Raw genomic sequence first — 13,607 nt, 5'->3', positions numbered from 1 at the left:
GAGGAAGGAAATCTCGTGGAATAGCTTCAGTCAGAGTTGGCAACCTTAAATTAGGCTTTGTCTACATTACCAAGTTTTGTTGACAAAACAAATTGCCAAAGAGTGTTCACACTTGCTCCCTCTGTTGACAGATCATGTCCACATTGTGGGCACCATCATCAACAGCGTGAGCAATGCACTGTGAGTATGTATCCCACAGTGCAGTGTTGTGGAACGGTGGAGCTGATTGCTGCACATCATGGGAGGATTCCCTCTGAGTTCTCCCTCAGCGGCTGGGAGCGGCATCATGAGTAGTTCTGTGAGCCCTCCATGCTGAGGAATGTCAAAGCAATGCAGCAGTCTCGCCTCTTCCCCTCCCTGCAACAGTGACTGCCTGCTCCTGTGTTCCTAGTGCAGGGCAGAACAGGCATATTCCGATGATTTGCTCTTTGTTCCTCACAGGGAGCAGCACACTTTCCACAACTTTGAAAGTGAAGAGGCGCATGCTTGCAGGGCAGCAGAGATCAAAACACTGAGCAGAACGATCAGGGCAGGCATTGTGGGATACTGGCGGACGCCAGTTCTGCCAACAAAACAAACAGCAGTTTCTGCACTGGCTCTTCGTCGACAATAAAGGGAGGGGAAAGGAAAAACCTCTCTCTCTCTTAGGGATGGAAGCTTTTTGTCACCGAAACGGGGAGTATTTCCCAAAAAAAAGGTTGCATTGCAGTGTGTACGTTCTCTCTGTTTTCTTGCCTAAATGCAGTTTTTGGCAGCAAAACTTGGTAGTGTAGACAAAGCCTCTGTTCCATTGAATGGTCATGTGAGTTAGGACTGTTCACATTAGTAATAGCATGCAGGATTGGGTCTGCAATTTGGAGTGGCGGAGGTGTGTTAATTGATTAGAAGAAGAAGTTTATTCATTTTCCAATTCACACAACTAGAACAAGCAACTTATTTTTGCCATTTGATAGTCTAATGCCAAATAATGTGTGACTGAAGGCACCTTTGTGTTAATTTATTTTTATTAATGTAAACAAGTTGTTTACTTCTGCCTTTTAGAATGTAGAGCATCTGTGATCAAAGTACTACACAACTGTAAACAAATCTTTCAGGATTGTTATAAATTAGCTTTTATACTATCAAAGCTACTATGTTGTCCCTTTTAAAATTAATAATGGTTATTTCCTTCTGGCCTCTCACCTATACAGAAAAATGAAATCCTAAAACATTTTAAAACTTTGTTACAGAAAACATTTCTGTAGGAAGTGGCTTCTATTCAATGGCTAGAAAGCAGTTCATAGCCATACATTAAGACCCAGTCTTACCTGGGGTGGGAGTTGAAGGTGCTTACCACCTCCCAAGAGAAGTATAGCACCTTATAGGATGGAGCTCTAAGTGCACACAGTTATTTCTATAAATAAGGTAGATGTCAACTGTTGCAGAGCTAGCTAGTTTGTATTTAGTATCAGACAGGTGTCATGGTTGGCTATGTTTGAGTTTGATGCCTTGGGTCTAACCAAAGGCTGTGCAAGAGGGAGCACTGTAACTTTTATAATTAAACAATTGGACTATTCTACCAGCTTACAAGATTACCCAGCAGGTGCTTTTTATTAATTGAGGAGAGCTAATGCTCATTTTTGATAGATTATATATTTATTAAATGTATTAATGTGTGTTTTATAACGTACCTTTTTTCCCGCTGGTTGTTGCATACGGATATCTTAAGTACACCTCTGAAGGATTTTCAAGACAATCAATGTGTACCATAATGACTGTATATAAGTATACAAAATTAAAAAGGTTGTAAAGCATGGGCAAATGTTTTATTTTCAAAATACTGTTCTTAACAAAAAATAAAGGCATTACTATTTACTTACAAGGTTTGTGGTAACTTGGAGTTATAGTTTACCTTAATCTTTAAATACCCCATAGCCTACTGATGTTAGAGGCAGAATTAGCCTGTGGAGTATCCCACCAAGTTGGTGACATTAGGTGAAATGGTACCAATAGTAGTTTTGACTATTCATCTTATCAGGCACCATTTAAGTCAATGAGATTTTTGTCATACTTAAATTTGTCAACTCTGTAAATAGCTTTTCTAAATGTGACATTCAGTCTGGTGCAAAAGGCCCACCGATGACATATCCACTAGGGAAACTAAATAGATAGTGGGGCAAACTGTGAGGCCCTTACTCAGGGCCTGCATGCCCATTGCTTTGCACCTTCTGTAATTACCTATACCTATGCAAAAATGGGTCTAAACTACTACCATTTTGCTCTAATCATGTATCCTACTCTCCTGGCACAGACAAGTGACAACACAAGGCTCTCAGACTGTTTTTAAGGAGTGCTGAGCAACCATAGCTCTCACTGACTTCAGCTGGAGTTGTGGATGCACAGCACATCTGACAGTTTGGGCCCTTGGGGTAGATTCTAGCTGGTGTAAATTATTATAGCTCCACTGAAGCCAAGGGAGATATGCCCATTTACAGCAGCTGAGAATCTGCCCTTTCATTTTACACCCAGGTCTTGTATGGGCAGAACCACTATTTATTTCAGTGGGAGTTTTCTATCTAGCTGGAAACTTTTGTCTGAGTGTTTAGGACTGGGCATGAAGCCTTTGGCCAAACTCAGTTCTTGTTATAAGTGGGCACAATTCCGCTGATTTCATAGTATTCACTTACACCAGGGCTGAATTTTTGCCCATGCTGTGCTGAATGACTGCAGAACCAGGTCCTTATGTGGCCCATCTTGATGTACAACACTTCACATATTAAAGCAACCATGTAACTCCAGGAGAATTTCCAAATCAGATACTATAAAAGAAAGTCCATGAGCTCTGTATTTTGCGGTGTTGGTGAAAGAAACAAAAATCTAAACTCCAGAACGATCTGGTGTAGGTTCTTCTGAGTCTAATTTGCTTCCCACTGCAACCATATAAAAACAAAAATATTAAATAACTTTCTTCAACACACACAGGAACGGAAGTCATTTCTACATTTCTATTGTAAGCACACTGCCTGCATCATAAACAAGTAACCAAACAATAATTTTTAGAAATGCATAGCATCTTTTTACCTGAAAAAATTCTGTCCTTAGATCCTCATACACAGTCCTCACTGACATTCATGGGCATTGTCCCTATGACTGAGACAGTTATATAGGGACAAGGCAGAATTTTTCTTCTAATTAGACGTCATCAGGATTGTTCACTGAGGAGTCAAATAAGTGAAAGCAGTTGAGGGTATGTCTACACTGCAGTTAAAATAAAAACACGTGGCTGGCCAGTGCCAGCTGACTGAAGCTTGCAAGGCTTGGGCTAAGGGACTGTTTACGTGTGGCATAGACATTTCGGTCTCTAGGACCCTGCAAGGTGGGCGGGTCCCAAAGCAAAAACATCTAAATTAAACAGCCCCTTAGCCTGAACCCCATGAGCCCGATTCAGCTGGTACGGGCCAGACACAGGCTTTTATTTGCAGCGTAGACATACTCTTGAGTTTCTTGACTTCAAAGAATTTTTAAATAAAAGCTAATGACAGATCAAGTCTTCCTGCTCACCAAATTTATCTGTTGTTTTCAATCACTAGGGACAACAGCAAGGTCAATAAAAAATAGTTTCCTCTGTATCACAGTGCAAACAAGAATGTGATCCATGTGATATAGAACGGTCTGCCAAATTGGAGGGTGGGAGGAGGGGAAAATGAGGCAAACAACGAGCACAGGGTTGCTTACTGGAGTAAACAATACTAAATGAACAATCCCTTCCCCCTTTTATCCCCCCACATATAATATTTAAAAGCTCCACCCTCTAATGAAAGCTCCTTTTCAAAGCTCTAAGCGCTATAATGCAGATTATTGTAATTTTCTCTTGAGACAAGCAATCAGCCAAGTTCTGTGATATCCAATGTCTATATTGTGCTGTTCTTAAAGAAAACTTAAAGACTTTTTATACTATCCATTGCCTACACTTCAGAAGGGGGCTGCAGAGTTCAGCTCTTCCAGCCAGAGGACAATTATGTTGGGACGCCTGTATGCAGGAAAGGAAAGGTAACGGTCTAGTTTAGCTTAACTACTCCAGTGAGAGGTGCAAATAAAAAAACCCTCTTACATATACAGATAGGTCTGGGCACAATGGGTCCATGTTCTAATTCTAAGTTTCCCCAGCATGGAACATCTCAGCTTGTGGGCAAACATACCAGAAAACTTTTGGAGGTGAGGAAACTCAGCACTTGGTAGCATTAAACTCAAAAATGAATTTTCTAAGAAACCCAAATATGGCTTCGATGGCAAGGTACGTCACAGGCCCCAGAGTGGAAAAAATGTTGGTACACATGCAGTGCCTGGTTGGTACAAGACCTTTTGATAGCATCCACCAAGACAAGTGATTTAAGTAGAAAAATTAAACTGGTTAAAAATGTATTCCAAGTTACTATGATGAATGTAACAGTTTTGCACCATGTATGGAATATTCACTAATGGACATTTAAAATACCCAGAATACTATGAGGTTACTCTTCACAAGTGTTTCCTAAGCCTCAGAACCTTCCACATATTGTTCAACATTAAAGTGAAACAGGCTGGGTAAACAGGTATTTTAGAGGTGCCCAGTAGCAATGCCATGGTGTTCTATCACGGACCATGCTGTTTAGGCATGACATTTTCAAAGCTCATCACACTAAAACACAGAGCACAGATTGTCAGCCTAAATTTGGATTTCAAAGAGTTATTTCAATAGCTTTAGACATTCTCTTGCTTCTAAGATGGGCAAAAAAAGAAACTTTCCTTGGGTTTCAGATATATGGGAAGATTGGGGAAAATCCCTTTTGTTAAGCCTCTTCACTGGAAACAATTTGGAAAACTATATTTTTCAGCTAGTCCTCAAACTGCACTAACAATTAATATTTTGAAAACAGTAGGCCAGCTTCTTGGCTGGTGTAAATCACCATAGTGTTCTTGTAGAGTAAGTGGATTGGAGCAACAACAATTTACACTAGCTGACGATCCAGCCCATTGTTCCCAGACAACCAAGATATTTAAAGGAAATACATCATGTGAACATGAACTGCTTACAAGCATACTAATTATGTGCAGGATCCTGCATCCACTGAAGTCAATGTTTGGCTTGCCATTGCATTCAGTGGGAACATGTTGAGCCGCTTTATGTGTATTCTAGCTTTTTTACAAATTGTTTTAAAAACAAATTATACTTCAGTTGAACGGGTCCATTTGAGCCATCTGCTTCACAGTGTAATAATGCTGGAATGCGTTCACAGTAGGGTGACCAGATGTCCCATTTTTAAAGGGACAATCCAGTATTTAAGTTCTCCGGCAGGTGTCCCAACTTTTTCTTTAAAAAGGGCAAATTGTCCCATATTTTCTATCTTATCCCCATCAGTACTGGTGCTGGGTCCTACTGCTGGCCAGATCCCGCTCACCAGCCACCCTCCTCCAGTGAGTGTGGGGGGAGGTGCAGTGGCTGATGATGAGGGTGGGGCTGCAAGGCCGGTAGCAGGCCAAAGATGCAGCATGTAGGGCTGGCTGCTCCCCTTGCTGGTCCATCAGTGCAGCCCCTGCTGAGTGCCTGCTTTCAGCCAGAAGGCCCCCCCCCCCCATCCCATTTCTGGCCAGCACTGGCTGTGCACTACAAGCTGCAGTGGCTGGTGTGTGTGAGCAGGTGACAGGCAGCGGCTGGCCATGTGTCGCATCTGTTGTCTACCCATCAGCCCTTTACGTGCTTCCTCTCTCACTGTCCTCTCCTGGCCCCACTGTGCTTCCATATCCCCCCTGGCAGGGCATGTCCTGCTCCCAGCGCTGTGTGGAGAACCAGCCCCTGGTCAGAGCACTCAGCTCGCCAGCAGGCTCCTTCCTTCCCCCACTGCTTCTGGCCGGGCTGGCAGCCTGGGAAAGCCCAAGACTCTCCAGCTCAGCATGCTGGCCAGGAGGTGCTCAGACCTGCATGTGCCAAAGCCCCACACTGGTGGGGGAGGAGGAAGCGATTTCCAGCCTGTGCGTGCAGGCTCCACAGCAGCCCCCAGGGCAGGGGCTTAGCACCATCATCACCCCCCAACCCTGGGTCCTTCCCCGAGGGAGCGCAGGGCTGCTCTGTCCCCTAGGCACCCTCCCCTGCTGAACCACCTCTCTGGCCAGGCTGCCGTTGAAGCCCCTGTAGTTAGGTTCCCTGGGCCTTGGAGAACAACAAATCCTTAGGGCTTAACCCCTTCCTGCCTGCACTGTAGCAGGTGGGGGGGGCAGGGGGAGGAGATGGGACAGGAGGCAGCTGAGTGATGTCAGCGGCCAGCAGCAGCCTAGAGATGTTCCTGCCTGCCTGCGGTGTCAAAAGGCAGCTAACAAGCTGCTTCCGGGGGTGGGAGGGAAAAATGAGCTCTGCAAAAACAGCCTGATCATCCCTCCCCCTGCGGCTCCCATCCCATCCAGTGCTGAAAGGCTGCTGCTGGCCACATTCTGATGTGAACCCTGGTAGAAAATTGGGGAGGGGGGAGAGATGTGACACTACGTGCCCCCTTCCCCACATGTTGCTTGGGCAGAGGAGATGGCGCCAGCAGGACCGGCGCTAGGGGTTTGAGCGCCCTAGGCGGCCGGCAATTTCGGCGCCCCGTGCGCTGGTCCCACGGCTCTGGTGGAGCTGCTGCAGTGGTGCCTGCGGAGGGTCCGGTGCTCTGCAGCTCCGGTGGAGCTGCCGCAGTCGTGCCTGCGGGAGGTCCACCGGAGCCGCGCAAGGAGCCGACTGTCCACAGGCAGCACTGCGGCGGCTCCACCGGAGCCGCGGACCAGCAGACCCTCCGCAGGCACCACTGCGGCAGCTCCACCGGAGCCACCTGCCGCCCCCTCCGGCAAAATGGCACCCACCAATTATTCTGGCGCCCTAGGTGATTGCCTAGGCTGCCTAAATGGTAGCGCCGGCCCTGGGCGCCAGGTACTAGGAGAGGCGGATCTGTCCCAGGGGCCCAGCCAGGCATGGAGGGTGGAGAGCACTGGGCAGGGAGGGTGAGGTTGGTTAGTCACCCCCCTACCCCCATGTGAGAGAAGTGTACAGGACTGTGTGTGTGTTACCCCTCCCTGTATGAATACTAAAGCCTTAAAGATAAGGTAAAAAAAAAAGAATTCAACTAGCAGTATTTCTTTTTAACGGGCTCAGTCACCTTGATGTTAATTTGAACGTTCGTACTGCATAGTTCTCATTGATTGCCACTGAACTCACTTAAAAATGAGTAATTTTACCAGGTGTCCCATATTCAGCACAGGGAAATAAGGTCACTCTAGTTCACAGACATCACAGAACTGAAATTCTATTGTGTTGGAGATAGCAGGTTGCTCACTGGAGAAGTTTTTTTGGGAATTGCAGGGGAGGGAGTTCTGGACATATTTCCCTAGGGCAAACTGCAAGAGAATGCCAGTTCTGTAGTGGCTATGATGGCTGTGCACAGATGTCACTCATTATGGCTGGAAAAACAAAAGGAATGAGAAAATGGAATTGCCCAGCTCTGGTTCAAACAGGCAATGAAAAAAATTAAATATATATTGCAAAAGTCTGAGGTACCACCCACAAAGCTGAACCTCATGGAATGGGCAGATTCTGCTCCAACTAAAGGCAATAACACAACTCCAAAAGGCTTCAGTGCCACAGGAGCTGTGAAAGGCAGCCTCAGAAATGTACAGCAGCTAGTTTAAGAAATGTAGTTACACCAACACTAGTGAAATCTTATTTCTGAGACAGGGATCTTTTTTTGTATTCTGTGTTTATACACAATGGTTTCCTAGTCCCTGACTGGGGCTACCATAATACAAATAATAAATAAAGGAAATCTAAGATTCTTATTCTTAAGTAAGTTTCTAGCCATCATGGTTGAAAAGGAGAGCTTGAAAATGTGACATGAATGTAGTCTAAAGGCTCAGACTCCAGAGGACAAATAAAATCTCAAATTTTAAAAATAAAATTTCATAATTAAGACCAGGGGTCGGCAACCTCTGGCATGCAGCTCGCCAGGGTAAGCACCCTGGCAGGCCAGATCCGGCCAGTTTGTTTACCTGCCACATCGGTAGGTTTGGCCAATCACAGCTCCCACTGGCCACAGTTCGCCGCCCCAGGCCAATGGGGGCGGCAGGAAGCGGCACAGGAAAGGGATATGCTGGCCACCCTTTCTGCAGCCCCCATTGGCCTGGGACAGCCAGTGGGAGCCGCGATCGGCCGAACCTGCCGATGCGGCAGGTAAACAAACTGGCCGAGTCTGCCAGGGTGCTTACCCTGGCGAGCGGCCAGAGGTGGCCGACCCCTGATTAAGACAATCTCAATTTTTTACGCTTGACTCATGATTTGTGAGTGCCTGGGGTTGGTAGCACTCGTATAATACCTCTCAGTATAAAATGCTGAAAAAATGGGAGTAAATATCTTCAATATTTCAAAATCACATTTGTTACAGTTTTAAATTGTTGTGACATTTGAGTTGTCAGTACTGGATTTCTATCTTTTTACTGATTAATAAAGGCCCGTATTTTAAAATATCTCTCAGAACCTCTTTAATCCCCACAGTACTAAGGCATTGTCTAATTCATGCAATCCTGCTCTACCAGTAATGGAAGTCAATTAGGAATTCCAAAATTGACTTGGATGGGAGCGGGAGCAGAAGCAGGCTTCGAATGAGCAGGTTTAGCAGTACTTGGTACTGAGCTACGTAAAAAACATGGTTATGTATCAGTATGGCTACTGTTATGTTCTTAGAACTGTGGGTCACTTTACGTACTGTACCACCTATGTATGTGCTGCAATACTTACACACAGATGGCAAGGGAAGGACTGACTTTGAATTTGTTAGGTGCCCACTGAAACATGTAAAGGCAAAGGGGGAAATTCAAAGCATGCAATGGAGTTTTGTAGCTGCAAAACTCCAGGGTTACTATTAACATTTGTGCCCTATTTAGTTATGCATTAAGTACATACATCTTTACCACCTATCTGAGACAAAGGAGGTCATTTTTCATGGGCAATCCTAGCACACAAATTCTGAGTCAAGACTGAAATGTTCTGATTGAAGATTTGATTGTTTCAGCAAAACCATGAACAAGGTTTGACCTACTTCATACACTACTTTAGTCAGGGGCTGCTCCAGGTACCAGCACAGCAAGCCCACGAGGGGGGAGGGGGGTTGGCCTGCCAGTCACTGTGAGGGCGGCAGTCAGGCAGCCTTCGGTGGCATTTCTGCAGGAGGTCCGCCGGTCCTGCAGTTTTGGTGGTGGGCATGCCTAAGGCATGAGACCAGTGGACCTCCCACAGAACGCCGCCGAATCCACGTGACCGGGGAGGACCTCCTGCAGAAATGCCACCAAAGGCTCCCTGACTGCCATGCTCGGGGTGGGAAAAACCATAGAGCTGCCCCTGTTCACAGTATAACTGGTGTTTGACAATATCCTAGGAATACAAAAGGTTTGCACACCCATACCCTTGATTTTTTTGTAAATCATAGGGAATCAAGAGAATTACAGTTAGCAACTGAAACATTTGAAAGCGTTAATGAAAAATGCCACAGATTTGACAGACTGTGGTACAATAAGACTATAAGAAAATTAAGTCTCATTAAAGAAAAGCTATTTGATCTATTTTATTAGCAGGGGCTTAGTATAAAATATATATAGAATGGAATATTATCCTAGCATCCCAGTGAAATGCCAAAGCAGCCTGAACATGAAATTGGAGCTGCTAGCAGTCATGCTGGAACAAGACTTGGTTTTTAAAGAGACAGTGACTTTTTAAAATGTTTATTTTTTAGCTCCTTGCTCTTAGAAGTCTCCAGCTAGGCTACTACTGGTAAAACCTTTCGCTTCAAGAGATCCTCAACCAACAGTGATGGGAAACAGATACTGTGAAGGAAATATTCTACAAGCTAGAAGTTAGGTCCTCAGATATGCCACTTATGCATCCAAAGCAGCACCTCCTGCTCCAACAGCAATGATTCAACACAACATATATGTAAAAGGAGTAGTAAGATGATGAATCTTTGTGCCAACTCTTCTCTGAGCCAGTAAAAGAGTTTGTAAAGTGCTTATACTTGGTTTAAAGACTGTTTAGTCTTATATCTATGTGTATACAGCTCTCCCGTCTGCATAAAACCACCTCCACAAACAGAAAAAGTTATGTCAGCTGGAGATTTTCTCATGCCAACGTAGCACTGTGCAGATATGGGCTTATGTTGCTGAGGGGGGTGGTTTTTTCCACACCCCTGAGCGACATAAATTATGCCGACACAGACTGTAGTGTAGCGACATAGGGCTGGTCTACACTGGGGGGGAAATCGATCTAAAATATGCAACTTCAGCTACGTGAATAGCGTAGCTGAAGTCGAAGTATCTTAGATCGAGTTACCTACCGTCCTCATGGCGTGGAATCGATGTCTGTGGCTCCCCCTGTTGACTCCGCTACCGCCGTTCGCGTTGGTGGAGTTCCGGAGTCGACAGGAGCTCATTTGGGGATCGATATATCGCGTCTAGATGAGACGCGATATATCGATCCCCGAGAAATCGATTGCTACCCGCCGATACAGTGGATAGTGAAGACATAGCCATAGAAACTGGTTTATGCTAATACAGGGCCTAACCAACAACGCTAGGTGCTGAGTACCCTCAATGGCCTGTGACAGCAATGGGAGTGGAGGGCACTTGGCACCTCACAGGACTCCGCACACCATTTGCACAGACATTCTCAAGATAAAATCATTATTTAAAAGCAATTTGCAGCCCAGTCTGCTTTAAGGCAACTAGATTTACTCAGAATGTTTCTGGAATTCCATTCCATTCATATGCCCTGGGCCTTCATTCCTTTAAGCAACACAAACAATTTAAGAGAAATTGACTTCTCCACCCAGGGTCAAGCCTACTACTATTTAAGGGACCCAGATCTGATACACAGATACAAAGACAAACACAGACACACCCTACTATAGAAACTAGCTGACAATGGCTGAAAATTTTGAGATATATGAATTACTGCTACTGTTCTCCACCAATGTAGCCTGAAGAAACAGTAAAATACGAAGTACAGCAGATATTTTTCAGGTTTTCTTAAGAGAATTTCTCTAAACCAGTCACTTTTCTATGTGCAGCATTGAGTTTCCCTAAATCTTTTTTAATGTGTGCATTTCAGAGGTTACTTTAGGAGAGAGACCTTGATTTTACATTTGGCTTCTAACAAAAACAGCGAGAACATTCTTCCAACATTCTTGCATTTTGGACAATATCTTTACAATTCAAAGTCTACAAGCAGCAACACATCCATAAACATGCTGAAAGAAAAGAACCAGATGAACAGCTTAAAGTGAGAGAGAATGGAACAAATCGAATCGTGCATAATGATGAGACTGTAACAATTTCTAATCACATCCCATTATCCTCTCACAGAGGAATTGGTGACCTGAGATCAGCACTCCCTACTGCTCAAAGAAACCCACAGCAAGAGAATAGATTTGTTTCTGGAAAACTAACATGCAATGGCCAAAACACAAACCTAAACAGGTAGGATGAAAATCTAGGCAAAGAAGAGACTGGACAGAGAGAAGAAAAATCCAGAACAAAGGCAGTCTGAGCCCGTGAGCAAAATAGATGGGTTGTGTCTATAAAATGGGGAAGGAAAACAGGAGTCTGGAAATGGAGGGGAGATGAAAAGGGAGGGATGCAGGCCAGCAAGGGAGAGCTGGACAGAATTGGAAAGGGGTGGGGGGAAATGGGGTGTGCTACTACGATAAATAGTGCATGAGAGCTGGCCCGGGAGGGGGGGCTTCTGCAACTGGAGAGAATGGAAGGGAGCCAGCTTGGGCAGAAAACAGGAGTGTCCCTTTACCAGGTCTGCTGATGAGATTTCACAGAAACTGCATTTACACCTATGAGACAACCATACTGCTGAAATTTCTACCACACAGAAAATATGCCAGCCCCTCTCCAGTCTCTATTTATACTCTCAGGCACGAGATACATGAGCAGGCACAAGCATCACCCACTGCTCATTAACCATAGTGCAAAGTGTGGGCCCTAGCACCAAGTGGAATTTAGCAGCTAGCAATATGTATTCTCTGTAATGCACCAGGCACATCGCTGCTCCTCTATAAATAACATGACAAAGCTCCGCAGTAGTTCGTGGCCTGTCGAAGCATGAACAGCACCAAAGCTCTGCAACTGATAATCACTACGTTATCCCTTCTTCCCACCCACATTTTACATCCTGCCAAACACATTAAGAAGAGTTCTGGAAATGCACATTGGAATATTTCAACTATGGATTGAATCAAAAGGAAATCTTTGATTTTGGGTTTTAAAAATTGGTTTTCATTGTGTAAAACAGGATTCAGTGTTGTAAAACGTTTACTGCTTGCGGAGTCCAGGAAAGTATTGAAGAATTTTTTTAATTGGTAATTTGCACTTTTTTGCTTCCTTATCATTTGGTGGTGCTGGTAGTTTTATTTTATTTTCCTGCTTGGTTTCCTGCTTGCTATTCAGATATCAGGGGTGTCAAGTCTGGTTTTGTTGCAGGCTTTGGTGGAGGTATTAAATGACTATTGTGGGCCCTCACACTTTAACTGACGAGGCAAAGGTGTTCAGCCTTTCCCCCCAGTGTTTATACACATTGGAGTGAGGTTAACAAAAAGCTAAAGCAAAAACCCTAAATGAACAAAAACATTCCCAAAGAGTTAAAAAAAAAAAAAACACCCTCTTTCCTTTTCAACTTTTCTGCTTGTATTTTCATCATGTTGCAATTTCACTAGTGCTCTGGTCACTAGTCTTCCAGAGAAAACAGATGTAAAAACGAGAACCCTCACCCCACCTCTCTTTTTTTAAATTGTATCTCTCTGCATCACAAAAAGGCACAAGCTCTTTTTCCCCTTTGCAGGTCAACATTAAGAAAACATCAAGGAACACTGCCAAGGTTGCAGAATGACACGTAGCCTCGAGCAAAGACACGGGGGAAAAAATGGAATGTATGGGACAGCTACTTTGTGCACTCAGTAGCTGCAATATTACTGAGTCTATACTGCTGTACTCAGGGGATCACACGTCTAGCTGTCATGTCTCTGAGCACTGACACAACCAATCTAAACTATCACCTTTAATTTTTTCAGCCATGACTAATGTAAACTTGCAAGGGTTTGAGCTTTCCAAAGACATCTGACTCAGGGGTGTGGACCAATCCAGCAGACTCCACATCAGGAGTCTTATGACTTTTATCACAGTCTCAGCTGTTACTGCCAAGATTAAACTTTCTAAACATCTCAAGCATTTTCAATTAGCTTGATGTAAACACCACATATACAGCCATCAACACTGCTTTGTTCTTGGATTATTCTTGTGTGTTAGAGAGGTTTGTAAGGCTTTTTTGATCTAATGTAAAAGCTTGCACATTTTGCTTATTTTTTCATTGCAAACGATTGTTTTTATGAAGCCCATTTTAAACAATTCTGAATATAGAAGCTTTTGTTTTAGGAAACATCTAGAAATCAGATTATCTGTAAATACTGTATTTTAAAAATTAAAGGTCATCCAGGTTCTCTCTTTTGCCAATGCAGGACTGTTATCTACACATTTTAATGTATTCAGTCTGGTTTAAAGTGTCTCAAACTATGTCACCC

At 44.2% G+C, this 13,607-nt stretch overlaps 1 protein-coding gene across 1 annotated transcript in view; it reads right to left on the bottom strand.

The window, feature by feature from the left end:
• Positions 1-53: 53 nt before the first annotated feature.
• Positions 54-13,607, bottom strand: part of IQCK (IQ motif containing K) — a 92,867-nt gene continuing 79,313 nt past the window's right edge. Inside the window, exon 9 of the mRNA XM_030578432.1 lies at positions 54-2,909. Within this exon, the coding sequence (XP_030434292.1) occupies positions 2,857-2,909 (53 nt within the window). The 3' untranslated portion in view covers positions 54-2,856. The remainder of the gene's footprint in view (positions 2,910-13,607) is intronic.

The sequence above is a fragment of the Gopherus evgoodei genome, chromosome 10, assembly GCF_007399415.2.
Source record: "Gopherus evgoodei ecotype Sinaloan lineage chromosome 10, rGopEvg1_v1.p, whole genome shotgun sequence".
Taxonomy (NCBI): domain Eukaryota; kingdom Metazoa; phylum Chordata; order Testudines; family Testudinidae; genus Gopherus; species Gopherus evgoodei.
The sequence above is the reverse complement of the archived record's forward strand: the minus strand, read 5'-3'. Positions and strand labels throughout refer to the sequence as shown.